The sequence below is a fragment of the Argopecten irradians genome, unplaced genomic scaffold, assembly GCF_041381155.1.
Source record: "Argopecten irradians isolate NY unplaced genomic scaffold, Ai_NY scaffold_0429, whole genome shotgun sequence".
NCBI classification, from domain to species: domain Eukaryota; kingdom Metazoa; phylum Mollusca; class Bivalvia; order Pectinida; family Pectinidae; genus Argopecten; species Argopecten irradians.
In genome coordinates, this window is record NW_027187896.1 from 37,357 (window position 1) to 57,695 (window position 20,339).

General features: G+C 37.5%; 1 protein-coding gene across 1 annotated transcript; it reads left to right on the plus strand.

Annotated features, from left to right (window-relative positions):
* Positions 1 to 19,758: 19,758 nt before the first annotated feature.
* LOC138312705 (uncharacterized) lies at positions 19,759 to 20,281 on the plus strand (the record flags this gene model as incomplete). Its single annotated transcript, XM_069253484.1, has 1 exon — positions 19,759 to 20,281. A coding segment is annotated over exon 1 (523 nt), but the record flags the coding sequence as incomplete, so codon positions are not given.
* Positions 20,282 to 20,339: the final 58 nt, after the last annotated feature.

Consider the following 20,339-nt stretch of genomic DNA (forward strand, 5'->3'; position numbering starts at 1 on the left):
GTGTATGTTTATACACAGAGGACACGGCGCTGGCTACAGTACTATTGCATGTAGTCACTGTAGGGAGTTTTGAGAGCTCAGTTTGGCCTGTAGTGGTCAGCGGTGCAGCCGGGGTCAGGTGTGTATTGGGGCTAATACACAGAGGACAGGGGCTGGCTACAGTACGAGTGTACATTGTGACTGTAGGGTACAGCAGTGTGGTTTAACACTGTGGGGGAGCGGTAGCTATAGTACTGGGTGTTAAGTACTTAGTGTTCCGTTGTGGTGTGGTAAAGCACCACGGGTATTTAGAACAGCACTGCAGCTATTTGAGAGCTCATTTTATTATTTAGGTGAGATACTTGGTAGATGGTATAGGGAGGCCGAGCAAGTAAAAAAAAAGTTCTGTTCCCCCTCCCCAAAGGATGTTGGTGGTCAAATTTGGTTACAATCCATGCAGAACTCTAGGACAAGTAGCGATTTATAGGATTTACCTCTATTTCCCCTATTGGGCCCCGCCCCTCCTGCCCCGGGGGGACAGAGGCAAAATTTTATACAAGTTCTGTTTCCCCTCCCCCAAGGATGTTTGTGGCAAAATTTGGTTACAATCCATGCAGAACTCTATGACTAGTAGCGATTTAAAGGAAATGTTGACGGACAGACGGACGACGGATGCCGCGCCATGACATAAGCTCACCGGCCCTTCGGGCCAGGTGAGCTAAAAGCAGCCAAACTTACCACAGCTATCTGTCCCTGATCAAATTGAAGAAAATGGTATGTTATTGCTAGATAATCTTTCCTTATTAAGGTTTTCGTGAAACATTGTCAATATTCTGTGATATCAAGTTGTCAATTTTAACTTTAAATATTTACAAAAAGAAAACAAAAACAGAACCAATATGATATGTTAGGCCTATTTATTCAACATTTAACATATTTCTTCCAGAAGAAGATGAGGATATGGAAGAGTTACTTTGATATGTCTATGTGGTTTCATCAACTCCTGGAAAATCATTGGAAGAACGTAGAAAGGAAAATTCTCCTCAGTTGTCAGAATGCCCCCTCTCCTGGTGAAAAGAATATTGTTTTTACTTCCATCTACTTGCTAATGTAGCTAAACAAATGCTTGGCATTCCAGCTTCTTCCGTCCCTAGTGAGCGTGTATTTAGCACTGCCGGTGACATAGTAACCGCTACTAGAAGTGTTTTTTGTCCCGAAACGGTGGATAGACTGATTTTCCTGAAGAAGAATCTTTGGACTATAGAACACTTTCTGTTCAAAATAGTTGGTGTTAAAAAAATTGAATAAAATTTGATTCCAGAAGTGGTTTTCACTGGTTTATTGCTTTGACAATACCATAAATAAAGTATCGTGATACGTATTGGATCGTAGGTGAGGTATCGTGATATGTAGATGTAGTAGGGTTACATTTATCTTATTTCAATATCAATTTATTATTTGTTATGTAAGTCTACATGTGTGTTTATTGTTTGTGCTGTCCAAAGTCCAGTCTAACTTGTCCGTCCACATTCTTGTTACATTATAGTTGTAACTTCATTGGCTAATTAGTTTTGGCGGTAAATATGTGTTGGTCAGTTTGTAGTGTCTTTGTGTCAGTTATGCTTGAGATCTCGGAGGTGAAGTGGTAAGTGGTAACAAACTTCAACTATGAAATCTAAGATGGCGGCCGGTTGGCCATCTTGTTTACCGATCAGTCCCGAAAGGCATTATGGATCAGTCCTTAAAGGTACTATGCACAACTAGGGTACAAGGGGAAACTATGCATGGAATTTGGACTAATATTTGATTCGAAACTGTCCTTTGTTCCACACATAAAACATCTGAAGGATAAGTGCTCGAAGGCGCTGAACATTCTACGTGTTCTGTCCCATTCAGATTGGGGTGCAGACCGTGAAATGCTTCTGCGTATCTACCGTGCACTTATTAGATCAAAACTTGACTACGGCTCGATTGTCTATGGATCGGCTCGCAGCTCCTATCTACAGATGCTTGACCCTATCCAGAATCAGGGACTGCGTCTGGCACTTGGAGCTTTTCGAACAACACCTGTGAAGAGTCTCCCATGTGGAAGCTAATGAGCCATCTCTAGACGATCGACGTAAGAAATTATCCTTACAGTATGCTGCTCAACTGAAATCCAATCCCAAAAACCCCGCATTCGATCTTGTATTTAATCCACAACACCAGGACATATTCAGACAAAATCCAAAGCTCATACCAACATTTGGCATCATAATTTCAAAGTTTTTGCAAGAACTAAATATAAATTTCGACGCCATTGACGAGTACACCATATCGGATGTACCACCATGGCTCATTCAAACACCAGATATCAATTTATCTTTGCATGAGAGGGCAAAGTCCAGTGCATTACCCGAAGAACACAAATCCTCCTTCCGAACTGGACATACATCGCTTGTTGCTTGCGGAAAACCTCTATTAGGAGATCAATTCTTTGAGATAATTAACAATACGATTATGTCTCTCACGACATTGAACAAGGTGTATATGTTTGTTTGTTTGATTAATTAACGTCCTATTAACAGCTATGGTCATGCAAGGACGGCCTCCCATGTATGCGGTGTGTTGCATGTATGTTGTGCGAGGTGCGTGTTTTTGGAGACTGCGGGATATTCATGGTGTGTCTTCTTGTATAGTGGAACTGTTGCCCTTTTTATAGTACATGCCATAGACATTATAGTAATTATCTCGTATGTGCTTAAAATCAATACAGTACACTAAAATATGCTCCACTGTGAGACGAGAATCACATGCATTGCATGTGGGAGGATCTTCCCTCTCAATAGATAGGAATGTGTAAAATATGTGTGTCCAGTTCGGAGCCCAGAGAGAACAACTTCCTCTTTTCGGTCTCTCCGACTGGATTAAGTGTAGGTTGAATTTTAAACAGTTTAAGCGAGAAACCTGTCTATCTTCGGTAAAAATGTTATTATTAATTCACTTATTATATCTAAGATTGGCCACAAATTAGACGCTAGTGGAATATCTGATAAATATTTGAAGGAATTAAACAATTTGGAATTTTTGTGGAACGGGAAGGATATGGTTCCTAGAAAGATGCGATCTCCAAAGTGTATTGGAGGCATGAATGTTATGGATGTTATTTTTTTTCACATTGAGTAAACAAATAAAATTGTTATATAAACTCATTAAAACTCCCATTACTTCATGGAATGCAATTGGTCAGTACTGGCTGCAGTCATTAGACAGTAAGTTTGGTAGCAATTTCTTTCTGTGTAAATGCTCAGACACTAATTCGCTAAACTTTAGTCGTATTTCTAAATTTTACAAAAACTTGTTATCAGCATGGTTCACACTTTTAAGAGTAATGATGCAAGAAATATACCGGAACTTTTGAATCGAGAATTATTTGGCAATCATATGATTGTCTTTAATAGAAAACCACTTTTCCTTAACTCCTTTTCAAGCAGCGGAATACATACGATAGGCGATGTATGGGATTATACACAGAAACAGTTCAAAAGTGATCAAGATATTTATAGGAAACTAAGAGATAAAAGAAACTGCATTTCAGAGTTATCAAGATTGAAGTCTGCAATACCAATGAAATATAAACGAATATTACGCGAGGAAGATACCTTAAATGAGCAAGTTGATTGATATACATTGTATCCGAACTTCAATTAAAACCGGATAACTTGTTAGCTCACCATAGACCATGAAATTGATTGTACACTTTCTTAACTTCCGGATTGTTTTACAAAATTACAAATGAATTTTTCTACATTTTTTATTTTCAAATTCCCATACCTCTGATGAGTATAATAAAACTGTCATTACAAGTGAATCAAATATTTTCAGTTTAAGATGAACAGGAAGAGATACATTCCTTTATTTCTTATAAATAGCAAACACCGATTTAATTGTTTGTTCAGCAGGTTTTTTCCCTTTCTTTAAAAACGCTACCATTAACATTATTTTCTGTACCTAGATATGTAAACAATTCTTATAAATCTAATTCTGTATTCCATAACATCAACTGGTGTTGTTGTACCGATTTACGTCTTGAGAATATCACAATTTTTTTTCTTTCTGATATTAAGTTCTAATTTCCATGTTATGCAATATTGTTAAAATTCATGTAACATTTGTTGTAGACCATCAGATATTTCTGATATCATAACAGTGTTATTGGCAAATAATATGATAAAAAGTTTGGGATATATTCCAATATCATATACCGTAAAAACATATGAAAACCGCATTGTGTTTGTTTTCTTTTATTGGCCACCGTAACCTGAAACTGAAATATCTAGCAGATGTCCAAAACATCGGCGGTCTGGTCCGCCGTACTCCGTGCACATGTCAATGTTTTAAGATATTACACATGAATAGTAATCAGGAATATTTGAAAAGAGTAGAATATATTTACTTAAATTGGCACAATAAGTAATTAGTGTGTTTGAGATCATTAACAATCAACAGCAATCAGCTAGCGGATACGTAGTTTAGCTTGCAACAATCACAGTGTGCATAATTTGTCAAGATTTGTAAGACAAAATATTCTTTTCCACCAGGTAAGATTCTAAGTCATAAAGGTAGATTGAAAATAGGAAGGGAGATAAAATAACCAGATAAATATTTGTAGCGGGATCAGACTGGGTTGATTATCGGTGATCAGGTAGCTCAGTCGGAAGAGCTACATTTTCTTCTCTCCTACCAACGGCTGTGGTGTTTGAAAGGGTCTCGTATGTATTCAAAAAAGGAGGGAGGAGTGTAGCGGGACTGGACTGGGTCGATTATCGATGACCAGGTAGTTCAGTCGGTAGAGCACTCAGCTAGTGTTCAGAGAGTCCCGGGATCAAATCCCGGTCTTGCCGCTACATTTTCTCCTCTCCTGTTACATATGGTACCATACTGTGCATGTAGATATTCAAGGTAAATCAACAATGTTCGCTGATCTTGCAGAATTGCCTTACAGTGTTATAATGAATGTAGTAAATGTATGTCTCATTGGTGTGATTGACAGTTCATGTGGTGACCGGAAAAAAAGGTAAAATCAATACTTTCAGAGTGATCAGGGAACATTGATAGTCAAGGCGGGGAAAACATAAGACGACCTGTGTTATACAAATTAATGTTTAATTGATTTTCATTAAATTGTCTCGAAGGTGATGATTAGTGTGTTATGAACGATAATTAAGCTTAATGTGTTTTTGACAAAAAATATAAACAGCTAATGTCATATTGTGTTTTAAATTTGAATAATCTTTTATTTATTCATTCCATTTCAAGCATGTACATGTCATAGAATATAAACAAATATCAGGTATATGTGACCGGGTGGGGTGTGTTGCTTGGTGTCTTTCAGCGGCATGCTTCAGTGATATAGCAACTATAAAAAGGGCAACAGTTCCACTATACAAGAAGACACTACATGAATATACCGCAGTCTCCCAAAACACGCACCTCGCACAACATACATGCAACGCACAGCATACATGGGAGGCCGTCCTTACATGACCATAGCTGTTTAATAGGACGTTAATTAATCAAACAAACAAACAAACAAACAAACAAGTTAAATTCACAATAAGGAATTTGAAGATGATGATAGTAATTATTTTCGGATTGAAAATGATTACAATATTAAGCTTCCACAGTTGAAAATTACTTCTTTTTGTTCACACAATTCTTCTCCTAGACTGTTTCCAGTTGAAATGATACATGCATGCTGACATTCTGTAAAACATAAGGAAACAATAAATGTATTAACAGAGTAATTACTGAAATTACATTGTTCACACCCTAAGATGTAATCGCACTAAAAACAGTGATCATGTGGGCTTTTGTGCGATTGCATTTGTAAGACTGTGCCAGGTGGTAGAGATTAGTTACGCTCGAGTGATCACACAATGCAAGTGAGAGTCGGGAATATGTTTATGTAAGTTTTAATTGCTAATTTCTGATGCTTGTTGGTAAAATATAACTCAGGATAATTGCTAAACAATTAACAAATAATTTCTCTACATTTTTAGCCCACCATCATCAGATGGTGGGCTATTCAAATCGCCTTTCGTCCGTGGTCCGTCCGTCCGTCCGTCCGTCCGTCCGTCCGTCCGTCCGTCCGTTAACAATTCTTGTTACCGCTATTTCTCAGAAAGTACAGAAGGGATCTTTCTCAAATTTCACATGTAGGTTCCCCTAGGGCCCTAGTTGTGCATATTGCATTTTGGGACCAATCGGTCAACAAGATGGCCGACTGGCGGCCATCTTGGATTTTGATAGTTAAAGTTTGTTACCGCTATTTCTCAGAAAGTACTTAAGGGATCTTTCTCAAATTTCACATGTAGGTTACCCTATGGCCCTAGTTGTGCATATTGCATTTTGGGACCAATCGGTCAACAAGATGGCCGACTGGCGGCCATCTTGGATTTTGATAGTTAAAGTTTGTTACCGCTATTTCTCAGAAAGTTATGAAGGGATCTTTCTCAAATTTCACATGTAGGTTCCCCTAGGGCCCTAGTTGTGCATATTGCATTTTGGGACCAATCGGTCAACAAGATGGCCGACTGGCGGCCATCTTGGATTTTGATAGTTAAAGTTTGTTACCGCTATTTCTCAGAAAGTACTTAAGGGATCTTTCTCAAATTTCACATGTAGGTTCCCCTAGGGCCCTAGTTGTGCATATTGCATTTTGGGACCAATCGGTCAACAAGATGGCCGACTGGCGGCCATCTTGGATTTTGATAGTTAAAGTTTGTTACCGCTATTTCTCAGAAAGTTTTGAAGGGATCTTTCTCAAATTTCATATGTTGGTTCTCCTAGGCCCTAGTTGTGCATATTGCATTTTGGGACAGATCGGTCAGCAAGATGATCGACAGGTAGCTATCTTGAATTTTGATAGTTAAAGTTTGTTAACACCATTTCCCAGAAAGTACTGAAGGAATCTTTCTCAAATTTCATATGTAGGTTCCCCTACGACCCTAGTTGTGCATATTGCATTTTGGGACAGATCGGTCAGCAAGATGATCGACAGGTAGCCATCTTGAATTTTGATAATTGAAGTTTGTTACTGCTACATATCTCAGAAAGTACTGAAAGGATCTTTCTCAAGGTTCATATATAGTATGTAGTAAAAGTTTGAAAAGCAGGGAAAAGATCCCTCTTTCTGTTGTCAGACATAGATCATTCTTTTGGTGGGCGCCAAGATCCCTCTGGGATCTCTTGTTACAAATTGAAACAGCTTTTCAAGTGCCGTTTTACGGAGGTTTTACGGAAGAATTATGAAAAAGAAATCGACATTTTCGTCGATCTAGTAGTTCAAAAAATATCACTTCGAGTTATATGAACATTCCATATATGATTTATGTCATTCGGCCAAAAATTTACTTCGTATTACCTAGTTTAATGTATATGCTGTATGTATATGATCAGAACGTCAAGCTCCTGTGGTGAAAATAACTAAAATGTCTTAAAAGACGTGCTTTTACATGTGCTTATGAAATTATCGATAATTATGGTTTTAATGATTTTATAAAGAATGTTGAACCAAAGCTAGAACATTTTGGATTTTGGAACATTAGGTCCAAATTCTCACACTATTATACGGAGAATGGCCTCACAACCAATCAAAGTGAAGGGTTCAACAGGCTTTTGCATGATATGCAGAACTGGAAGGAGGCTCCTATTGATTGTGTAATTCAATCATTCAAAATGCTCCAATCATATTTCATTAATGAAATAAAAAGAGGAAAGGCTGGACTCGGCAACTTCACGCTAGCACAAGATTGTAAGGAGTCAATGCTAGAAATAAATGCCATCAACATCCAGGCAACATGCGATCCCGAAGACATTGTTGAATCTCTGAAAACATCAGAGTATATAGTGAGCACAATGTCACAAGATACAAAGGCAGCATTGTTGAATCTCTGAAAACATCAGAGTATATAGTGAGCACAATGTCACAAGATACAAAGGCAGCTGTGTCTAGCAAAATAGTTCGTGCGCAGCAAATCAAAATGAGAGACGGAGTGTCTTTGTCGGCAAAACTTGGTGTTCTATTGGTTTCAGATGACAGAAGTTTTTACACAGTAACCCTATATCCCGAGTCGTGTAATTGTCCAATACGATCAGGATGTATACATGTTTTAGCTGTAAAACTCAGTTTAAATATGCCACTTGAGGAAAATGAAGAAGGCCTAAGAAATTTGACCAACGTGCGTAAGAATGCAAGAGGTCCACAGCGCAGGAAGCCAGGAAGGAAAAAGCCTAGAGTCGGTGATCTGGACACGGAACAATCGGAACGCCCCACGGAACATCCGGAATGGCCCACGGAACAGTCGGAACGCCCCACGGAACATCTGGAACGACCCACGGAACATCCGGAACGCCCCACGGAACATCTGGAACGGCCCACGGGAACAGTCGGAACAGCCCACGGAACATCCGGAACGGTCCACGGAACATCTGGAACTACCCACGGAAATATCTGCGGAACATGACTCTAGTTTCATGCGAGACATTCAATACAGTCAAGAAGTTTGGGTTCCAGCAGACGGTAAAATAGTTTTGGAAAAAAACTTAATGTAAGTGATAGGTCACTCATTCTCAATCCTTATTTTTTTGTTTGTTTGTTTGAGTTTTACGGCCCATCGACAACTAAGGTCATTTAGGGCCAAACTACAAGTCATGCATTAATATCAGGATAAAAGTTCAGGGTAAGAAAAATCAAGTAAGGACTAAAACACAGATTGTAAACGTTAATTTGATAAAAAAAGGTTTGCATGGGATAAAATAAATTTGGCTAAAACACATGAGAAAACTCATGCAAAAAGTTGATGAAACGATGAAATGTTGAGTTGATACGATGTATGATGAGAAAACGTTCATATTTTGCTTAAAATACCGATCTCTTTGAGATAATTAAAAATACGATTATGTCTCACGGCATGAAACAAAGTGTACATGTCGGAGACATCGTAGTATTTATCTCGTATGTGTTTAAAATCAATACAATGCAATAAAATATGCTCCACTGTGAGAGGAGAATCACATGCATAGCATGTAGGAGGATCCTCCCCTCTCAATAGATAGGAATGTGTAAAATATGTGTGTGTCCAGTTCGGAGCCGAGAGAGTACAACTTCCTCTCTGCGGTCTCTCCGACTGGACAGTTTAGGATTAAGTGTAGGTTGAATTTTAAACAGTTTATTGTTTGTTTCGGTAGACCACCTTTGTTGCCAATGGTGTTTGATGGCTGACTGAATTGAAGGTTTGATGTCGGTGTATGGTAGTTTCAAATCTGTTTGTGCTAGGCGAAGAGCAGTCTTAGCTGCTTCATCAGCCTGTTCATTCCCCTTTATACCCACATGACTGGGAATCCAGAGATAAGTAATTTGAGTTTTAGAAGATAATCGAAATGTTCGGATTAGAAGATTTTGGATTAGAGTATTTCTAGGGCTTCTTGATTTCAAAGCCTGAAGAACCGAAAGAGAGTCTGAACAGATGATTGCCTTTTCAATGCGGTGTTCTTCGATATGGTCAAGCGCCAGACCGATAGCACATGCTTCCGCAGAGAAAATGGAGGCAATATCCGGGAGTCGGATAGAGGAGCAGTGATTAGATGTACAGCATGCTGCCGCAACTTTATCACCATCTTTTGATCCGTCAGTGTAGATCTGAACATGGTCAGGGAAAGCCCTAATGCACTCCCGAAAGGAGGATTTGTGTTCTTCGGGTAATGCACTGGATTTTGCCCTCTCATGTAGAGATAAATTGATATCAGGTGTTTGAATGAGCCATGGTGGTACATCCGATACGGTGTACTCGTCAATGGTGTCGAAAGTTATATTAAGTTCCAGCAAAAATTTTGAAATTCTGATGCCAAATGTTGGTATGAGCTTTTGATTTTGTGTAAATATTTCTTGGTGTTGTGGATTGAATACAAGGTTAAATGCAGGATTTTTGGGGTTGGATTTCAGTTGAGCAGCATACTGTAAGGATAATTTCTTTCGTCGATCGTCTAGAGATGGCTCATTAGCTTCCACATGGAGACTCTTCACAGGTGTTGTTCGAAAAGCTCCAAGTGCCAGACGCAGTCCCTGATTCTGTATAGGGTCAAGCATCTGTAGATAGGAGCTGCGAGCCGATCCATAGACAATAGAGCCGTAGTCAAGTTTTGATCTAATAAGTGCCCGATAGATACGTAGAAGCATTTCACGGTCTGCACCCCAATCAGAATGGGAAAGAACTCGTAGAATGTTCAGCGCCTTCGAGCACTTATCCTTCAGATGTTTGATATGTGGAACAAAGGACAGTTTCGAATCAAATATTAGTCCAAGAAATTTGGTTTGTTCAACTACTGGAATTTTAATTCCATTGAGTATGAGGTCAGGATCATTGTGTGGTTTTCGTTTTTGACAGAAGTGCATACAGACAGTTTTTGATCTTGAAAATCTAAAGCCATTTTCGTCAGCCCAATTTTGTAATTTGCCTAAACATTGTTGTAGTTGCCGTTCTATAGTGTGCATGTTTTTTGATCTGTAACAGATCAAGAAATCATCCACAAATAGAGACCCTTCCGTAGATTGGCCAAGACATTTGGTTATGCTGTTAATTTTTAGTCCAAAAAGTGTGACGGACAAGATACCACCCTGAGGGACGCCCATCTCCTGTGTTTCTGTTTCTGAATAAGTTGAACCCGTTCGAACTTTGAAATGCCTGTCAGATATAAAATTTGATATAAACTTTGGCAAATTACCACGTATACCGATATCATGGAGATCGTTCATGATTCCATATTGCCAAGTTGTGTCGTATGCCTTTTCAAGGTCAAAGAATACGGCCACAAGATGTTCTTTCTTGGCAAATGCTTCTCGTATAAATGTTTCTAGTCTAACTAAGTGGTCTACCGTTCCCCTGCGGTTTCTAAAGCCGCTTTGCAAAGGACTTAAAATATTGTTTGATTCCAGGAACCAAACTAATCTGGTATTTATCATACGTTCTAGAGTTTTACAAATACAACTCGTCAATGAAATAGGACGATAGTTATTGGCATCGGTAGCATCTTTCCCGGGCTTCGGAAGGGGTATAATAGTAGATTCCTTCCAAGACTCGGGAATTTTGCCAGAAGAGTAAACTTGATTAAATATAGTTAAAAGACATTTTAGTGAAGAGTCTGGTAATTGTTTTAAAAACATATATGGAATTTCGTCTGGTCCAGCTGCCGAGTCCTTTGATTTCTCAAGGGACTCGAGCAATTCTGGTAACTCGAAAGGCCTATTGTAGCTTTCACTATTGGAGGATTTAAAATTAAGACGTCTCTTTTCCTTTTCCTTTTTAAATTTTTGAAATCTTTTGGAATGATTTTTGATGGATGAATTTTTAGCAAAATTTTTGGCAAAGGCGTCAGCTATTTCGGATTTTGAAGAAAATATTTTATTGTTGTTAATGAGGTGGGAGGATGGTGTTGCTTTTCTTTTCCCACTGATTTTACCAATCATTTCCCAAACTTTCTTCGAAGATGTATTGGAATTAATTTTTGAGACGTACTCTTTCCAAGTACTTTTCTTGTCGGATTTGATAGACCTTCGAGCTTTTGCTCTCCAAATTTTAAAATTGTTATAGTTTGAGACGGTTGGCGAAGCCAAGTACCGCCTCAGAGCGGAATTTCTACCAGATCTATTGATAAATGAATCATTTGAGAGACGAAACTTTGTAGGTTTTGGCACGGATTTTGGTATGGTTTTTGGTATGGTATCAATTTTGATGTTCGAGGTGAAATATTGATTTCATTTTTTTCCGTTGTGGAATAACCGTCTCTAATAGGGAGTAAACGTCTGGGGGGGACCAGCTTCGGAGCGAAGCATTTTTGGGACGAAACGTCTTCATTCATTGTAAACACCATTTTGGGGACGAAAAGTCTAGATACTTTGTAAACAATTCAGGTGAAATTTTTCAAACAGAAGATCTTTTGGATAGTGTATATAGTAAGGATATGAAAGCCGTAATATACTATTCCTATTTCAACGTTACAGATACGCTTATTTCAGTAACTTTCATATTTAAAATTCCAGGTAAAATCAAAGTTGTTGAATACACTGCCGCTAGGAGCGCTAGTATCTGCGAGCAATTTCTAAGCCAATCATATTGAGGAAATTGACTGTAAGAGAATTTTGCAACCACGATCACAATGGCGAGGTGACCCTCGCCAAAAAACTATATAACTAATTAATCTAATTAACAAACCTACCTTAAAATATAATAAATATATATAATTTGACATTGACAATCATTTTCACGAGGAAAATTGCACTAATATATTTCTTTCGAATAAAATTGTTGTATACGTATGGCACGTGGTATATACACGACGAAAATCACTAGTCTTTCGTAAAGGTCTTTCGTAATTACTGTATCCCGATAATGGATATAAAGTTCACCATACGGTTTACATGCATTGACGGTAATTTTAAGAAGAGGTCTTCAAATATTTGAACAAATTATATGAGACATTCAATGTAAAAATACGCGAACATTTATGAAATTTAAGTCAACAATATAAATTTTGGACCACAAAATGTGTAAAATTAGTGAAAAACAATCTTGGGCGATTCTTTTATAATTCATCATTATTTATCCTTTATTCTTAATTTCATATTACTATTATTCTGCAAATATGTTTCTGTCGTTATTTGGGTAATTACATGTACGTGGTATGTTATCGTACATATTCAAACACGATTTGTGAAGGAATATGGTATCCAAATAACGCTGACCTTTACAGTACACATTTCAAATTATTCAGAATAGAATTAATGAGGCATATAGATGTTATTAACAATGTATTAACTGTAATACAACACATGGTATACTGCACAAACATTCAATTGATATTTTTTTTTAATTTTATTTTACAAATTAACCTATTGTATATGTTGTGATTTAAATGAACTTACTTGATGATGAATATCACTTTCTATTACTGTGTCCATTTTATGATGTTTTACGCCAAAAGTATATTAAATCAAAGTACTGAAAGTACTAAATGGCTCGGTCTCGATGATTGGAGGAATATATTTCTAAAGTCAACACTTTTTTTTGGGACAATACGAAATAAATTTTGCTAGTGTTCCTTCCAGTTTGGACTTTTGAGGATTTCTTGGACACCAAGGTGTTAAATAAGAAACACATACTAAACTCTTGGGAGCCCATTCTAATATTTCCTATGATGTTATATGCCAAATGATTTTATAGCATCTTTAACCTTTTCCTTGTTAATTTGATGTCAATTAAAATATCCATTCTGAATTGCTATTCTCATCAAGTTTCTGGGAACACAGTATCAGTTAACATGTATTGTTTTGCAGCAGAGACAGACAAGAGGCATATTTTTCTATGCCAAAATGTCTTAAATGTAGAATATGTCAGTCCTCTAGAAGACTTATCAATACAGTCATACCATTTCTGAATAAATTGGTCAATTGGTCTACTTTTAACAAGTTTTTGTAATTATTCTTTTGTAAAACAGCAAGTTGATTGATATAATATCCAAACATGATTTAAACTAGCTCTGGATAAAATATCTTAAACATCTTACAGACATTTAAAAAACGTCTGGTCCATTTTCATGTAAAATATACATTAATTTATAAATATTACTTGATAATTTATTTGATGTTATGTAGTTATGCCAAAAAGTAATCATTCTACATTTTATTTCAATATCAATTGGTTATCTTGTTAGCTCGCCATAGACCATGAATTGTTTTATACACTTTCCTAACTTGAGGAAATTACAAATGAATTTTTCTACAATATTTGTATTTTCAAATCCCAATACTTCTGATGAGTATAATAAAACTGGCATTACAAGTGACTAAAATATTTTCAGTTAAAAATAAACAGGAAGAGATACATTCCTTAGTTTCTTAAAGATAGCAAACACGGATTTAATTGTTTGTTCTGCAGTTTTTTCCTTTTCTTTAAAAACGCTACCATTAATGTTAAAAATATACCTAGATATGTATACCCTTCTTATCAAAATAATTATATATCCCATAACGTAAACTGGTGTTGTTGGACCAATTTACGTTTTGAGAATATTACAACTTTTATCTTTCTGATATTGGGTTATAATTTCCATGTAATGCAATGTTGTTCAAATCTGTGTAACATTTGTTGTAGAACAGTGTCATCGGCATATAAAATGATAAAAAGTCTGGGATACATTTCAATATTATCTATAAATAATTTGTCAATAGTTGTCAGACAATTAACATTCTTTTTTCCACCAGATAAGATTCCAAGTCATCAAGGTAGATTGAAAATAGGAAAGGAGATATAAATAAGGTACCATACTGTGCATGTATATGTTCAAGGTAAATAAACAATATGTAAGCTGATCTTGCAGAATTGCAGAAAAGGTAAAATCACCACTTTCAGAGTGATCAGAGAAGATTGATCGTCAAGGAGGGAAAACCACCTGTGTTATGCGAATTAACATTTAATTTATTTTGAATAAATTGTGCCGAAGATGATGATTAGTGTATTATTAACGATAATCTAAATATGTTTTCTAAAAATATTAACAAATTATGTCATATAGTGTTATAAATTTAATGTTTTATTTATTCTTTTTATTTCAAGCATGTACATGTCATAGAAAATAAACAAATACCAAGTATATGCTTAAATCATATTAAAGTAAAATTCACAAATCACAACACTTATGTGTATTGTATATATGGAATGAAGATGTCATGATGATGGTAATTATTTGGATCAAAAATGTTTAAACAACATTAAATGTATTATACAAATGTATGTATGGAATTTGAACATGATGTTAGTAATTATTTTCAGATCAAAAACTATTACAGTATTAATTAAACTACCACAGTTGAACATTATTTCTTTCATTTTGTTCACACAATTTTTCTCCTGGACTGGTTCCAATTGAAATGATACTTGCATGTAGACATTCTGTAAAACATAAGGAAACAATAACTGTATTAACAGAGTAATTACTGAAAAGGCTAATATCATATAATTAAACATTTTTTTTATAAATATCAATACCAGTTTAGAGTAAATATTATTGAAATTTATTTCCCGTTGTTCTTTAGTCCTCCTGTTCTTTAGAGTTTTGTCCTTCATAAGTTGATTGTATTATAGCAGTTGTCATATAATGTATCTGATAATGTGCACAAAGAAGTATAAGTATACGCAGGTGTGCATGGGCACGTTGATAAGTTATTAAAAAACTGGCGGATGCTGAATATGAAAGGCGTAAAGTCTATTTTGCCGAGTAAAAAAATCAAAGAACATATATTGTTCATACCCAAAGATGTAATCGCACTAAAAACAGTGATCATGTAGGCTTTTGTGTGAGTGCATTTGTAAGACTGTGTCATGTGGTAGAGATTAGTTTCGCTCGAGTGATCACACAATGCAAGTGAGAGTCGGGAGTATGTTTATGTAAGTTTTAATTGCTAATCTCTGATGATTGTTGATAAAATATAACTCAGGATAATTGCTAAACATTTAACAGTTTTCTCCACGTTTGTTGTAGATTGAAACAGCTTTTTAATGTCGTTCTACGGTAGAATTATGAAAAAGAAATCGGCATTTTCATCGATCTACAAATGTAGTATGTAGTCCAAAAAAATCTCACTTCGAGTTATACGAACATTTTATGTATGATTTGTGCCATTCGGTTCAAATATTTACTTCGTTAATTACGTAGTTTACTGAATATGCTACATTGTATATATATTATCAGAACGTCAAGCTCCTGTAGGCCTACATTCGATGAAAGAGGCTAAAATGTATTTAAAGTATGGTTTAGTGACAACCTCTAAGTGTGCTTAATATGTATATATAATCTGATAATGTATACATGTGCTTATAAAATTATCGATAATTATGGATGTGGTAAATATTCATACCTAATTAACTGCCGTAAGTTGGAAGATTACGCCACATTTAGAAAATGTTCATCGTCTGTCACGCGCTATTTGAGCAGTAGACAAAGTTTATCCTAAAGTTTGTTAGAGTTGTCTTTCTTCCATTGTGGATTTACACGTACATGTGGCATAACGCAGCCGTGATAAACAAATCTCCATTTCGTCCTGAAATTTATTTGCTCCCGCACTAATATGATTCAAAGAACAAAAATCATTATTGTAACAATTTTGATGTTTGAGGTGAAATATTGATTTCATTTTTTCCGTTGCGGGATAATTGTCACTAGTAGGGACTAAACGCGTGGGGCGAAACGAAGCATTTTCGGGACGAAACGTCTTCATGCGTTGTAAACAACATTTTCGGGAAACGACATTGTAAACAATTCAAGTGAAAATTTTCCAACCTAAGATCATTTGGATAATGTATATGGTAAGGATATGAAAGCAGTAATCTACTAATCCTATTTCAACATTACAGATACGCTTATTTCAGTAACTTTCATATTCAAAATTTGCTATTTAAAATTCCCGGTAAAATCAAAGTTGTTGAATACATTGCCGTTAGGAGCGCTAGTATCTGCGAGCAAGTTCTTAGCCAATCATATTGAGGAAATTGACTGAAAGAGAATTTTGCAACCACGATCACAATGGCGAGGTGATTACCTCGCCAAAAATAAATGCAGAAGTATTGTAGAAAGGTTTTTATAAGTTAAATTGTTAAGTGTTAACAACGTTAAAGAATTAGACAATTCTGGTAAATTTATCCAAGGATTTACAAGTAAAAACACCAAGGACTTAGATGACCACACTTATAAATCCTTGTGATTTATCTATTTTACTTTTAAGATATGGTGAGAAAAGTGAAAAAGATAAGACATTTGCTGAAAATTTAATATCCATAGTATATGTATCACTTTCCGTCTCTTTTGTAATATTAATTGTATATTTGACATGTTGTAACTTGCACTTATGGACCGTGAACGGTATAAAATGAATTGAAATAACTCCTCTTTCGGAAGCCCTTCGGACTGAGACTGGGTATGCTTGTTTGTTTGTTTGTTTGTTTGAGTTTTACGGCCCATCGACAACTGTGATGAATATGGCAATACACACAAACCCTAATTGGGCGTAAACATTGACTTGGTCATGGGGAGGTCCAGTATCTTATCGGGGTCATTAGAGCAGGCTGCTGACCTGGTACTGAATTCTATAAATAGGTGTATGGAATCCCTAGGCATTATCTCTCCGGACAATGACGGAGATGGCCGAACACTTGGACTCGCCCAATAACCTTTCCTCCCTCTCACCTTGGACTCACCAATGAGTATATAAGGGAGAAGCAGTGGCTAGGTTTTTTTTCTTTTCTCTCGGCTTTGATTTGTTTTCACCTGGTTGATACATTACAGTAATACTGGAACACTATACAAGGAAAGGCACAGCGGGTATGTTATAGAGTATAGAGACCTGCCTGAACAAGGCTTCCCTCTTCCTCTGTATACACCTTGCATGCTTACTTGTAGTTAGTTGTCGCCAGTGTCTCCTTGAGCCTGAGTTTGTAGGCTGGGGTACATGTATAGAGCTGTAACGGCGGAGCATGTGTATGCATGGGGTGAAAGTGAGAGCTCAGTTTTTGAGAGCTCATTTTGGCCTGTAGTGGCCAGCAGTGCAGCCCGGGTCAGTGTGTGTATGTTTATACACAGAGGACACGGCGCTGGCTACAGTACTATTGCATGTAGTCACTGTAGGGAGTTTTGAGAGCTCAGTTTGGCCTGTAGTGGTCAGCGGTGCAGCCGGGGTCAGGTGTGTATTGGGGCTAATACACAGAGGACAGGGGCTGGCTACAGTACGAGTGTACATTGTGACTGTAGGGTACAGCAGTGTGGTTTAACACTGTGGGGGAGCGGTAGCTATAGTACTGGGTGTTAAGTACTTAGTGTTCCGTTGTGGTGTGGTAAAGCACCACGGGTATTTAGAACAGCACTGCAGCTATTTGAGAGCTCATTTTATTATTTAGGTGAGATACTTGGTAGATGGTATAGGGAGGCCGAGCAAGGACATGCTTGTCCATACCTGTAAATATATACTTTCTATTGTCATAGGTTAGGTTGTAGTACATAATGTATGTACTGTATTTTGGTTATGTTTGTTAGTTAGAATATATAGCTTAAGGAAACCATTTTAGTGTGTAGAACAAGTATATTAGTATTTCATGTAAGCAGCATGTCCTGTAGATATTCACTCTGTACATTTAGGTAGGCCCTTTCTGTATATATTGGCAAACGGGCTCTTTGTTAGTTTGTTAGTTGATTGAATACTTATAACTGTTGGGATCTTTGTGTGTGACAGACTGAGATCGGACCCCCGATACGTTACACAATTTGGTGGCAGCGGTGGGATTCCAATAGGTTATAGTAAGATTTGTGCATGCAGTTTTATTTTTATTTTGCCTTAGTATTATGACAATAGAAATAGGATTTGTTCCCGTATGGGGTGTTGATGATAGTGGTAACTGGGTTATAAAGAAGTACATTCGAATAGCTGACTACATTGAGTGTCAGGCTTGTTATTCCTATGTGAAAATTGGAGAGCAACATAACTGTCCAGGTATCTAGGTTGTTTTGTTTTGTTTGTTTTTGTTTTTGATAAACATTTCGTTGGGAAGTAACTATCGACAGAACGGCAGTATGTCGGATGAGGACTTGCCCAACTATGGTTCCCTGCCCTCGGGTGCGGGCAAAATAGGCCTTTCACCATACAGTATCAGGTTTGAGAATCCTGATGATACGAAGGTATATGGGAGGTCGGAGATTAGAGATTCTGGGTTTGCTTCACATCGACCTTCAGGGATATCTCCCCAGACTGTGGCTTCTACAGGTTTAAATGCAGTGAGCCAGGAAGAGTCAAATGAAGGAGATATTGACGACGAAATAAGGATCATGCAGGAGGAGCTAAGATCGCTGTCGGCACAAAATCAAAGCCTGAAGGAAGAAAGGGACACAGAAGTACATCTCCATCTCGTGGCCGAGGTAGAGCTGATAGTCCCCGACGTGTTCGGTTCTCAGAATCTAGAAAAATTGTCAACTCCACACCTAAGGTGATAAAAGGAGAGCATGTAACCAAGAGGAAGGCTCCTAAATTAGGTTTTGCTTCCTTGGGCTTGCAACCAGACGATAGCGAGGCCGATGATGAGCTGGGCCCACTCTTAGTGAGACCAAAGACAATATCTGTCAGGGCTGCGACTTATGATGGCTCAACACCTTGGAAGGACTATCTGTCACATTTCGAGGCATGTGCTAGGATCAATAGATGGTCTGACACAGAAAAAGGTCTCTACCTTGCTGTAAGCCTACGAGGACATGCACAAGGAATCCTCGGAGACTTACCTAAGGGAAGACAGGAACATTACTCCTCGTTGGTGAAAACTTTGGAGGATCGCTTTGCTCCTCCAAACCAAGATGAGTTGTACAGAATACAGCTACTGGAGAGAGAAGACAGAAAGCAACAGAATCGTTACCAGAGTTAGGCCAGGCAATCCGGCGACTGGTAAACTTGGCATACCGAACAGTCCCTAGTGATGTTAGAGAAACGCTAGCTAAGCAACAGTTTATCGAGGCTCTTGTAGACTCGGATATGCGTATTAGGATTAAACAGGGGAGACCCCAGGACCTGAATGACGCAATCAGACTTGCAGTGGAGCTAGAAGCGTATAACCGCGCAGAAAAACATAAGCGGGACGGATATGCACATGTTAGAGGGACCGTGGTAGAAAATGAGTCGGAAACGGAGAGAGAGGAAATAAAAACACACCAATGGCCAAAGATATGCTTGGTCAAATACAGAAAAAGCTTGAGGAATTACAAAAGGAACTACATTCCCTAAAAAGGGTTAAAAAGCAACAAGACCAGTCAACGAATAGTCATTGGAAAGATCAAACTGTAACTACCAAGACGTGCTACAAGTGCGGGGAGACTGGACATTTTAAACGGGATTGTCCTCAGTTGAGTAAAGAGCGAACGCTCAAAAATAATCCACACAATACCGCCAAGCCAGTCAGCACCAGAATAAAGGGGATAAATAAGAAGACAGAGCTTGGAGTCTCCTCTGCAGCTTTGGAGGCTGGGCTCTATTTAAATGCTGAAGTACAGCATGTAAAGGTTAGGCTCTTGGTAGATACTGGAGCTACAGTGACTATTTTGTCGAAAGCAGTATATGAGAGCATCCCGGAGGAGGATCGTCCTAAATTACAGGAAGTAACAAAGGATATTGTTGCTGCAAACGGCGCTGAACTAGAAGTACTCGGGAAAGGGGAATTCTTGCTGAAGCCGGAGGGTTGTAATGATATGTACACTGAAGCGGTAGTGGCCGAGATTAGCACAGATGGCTTACTTGG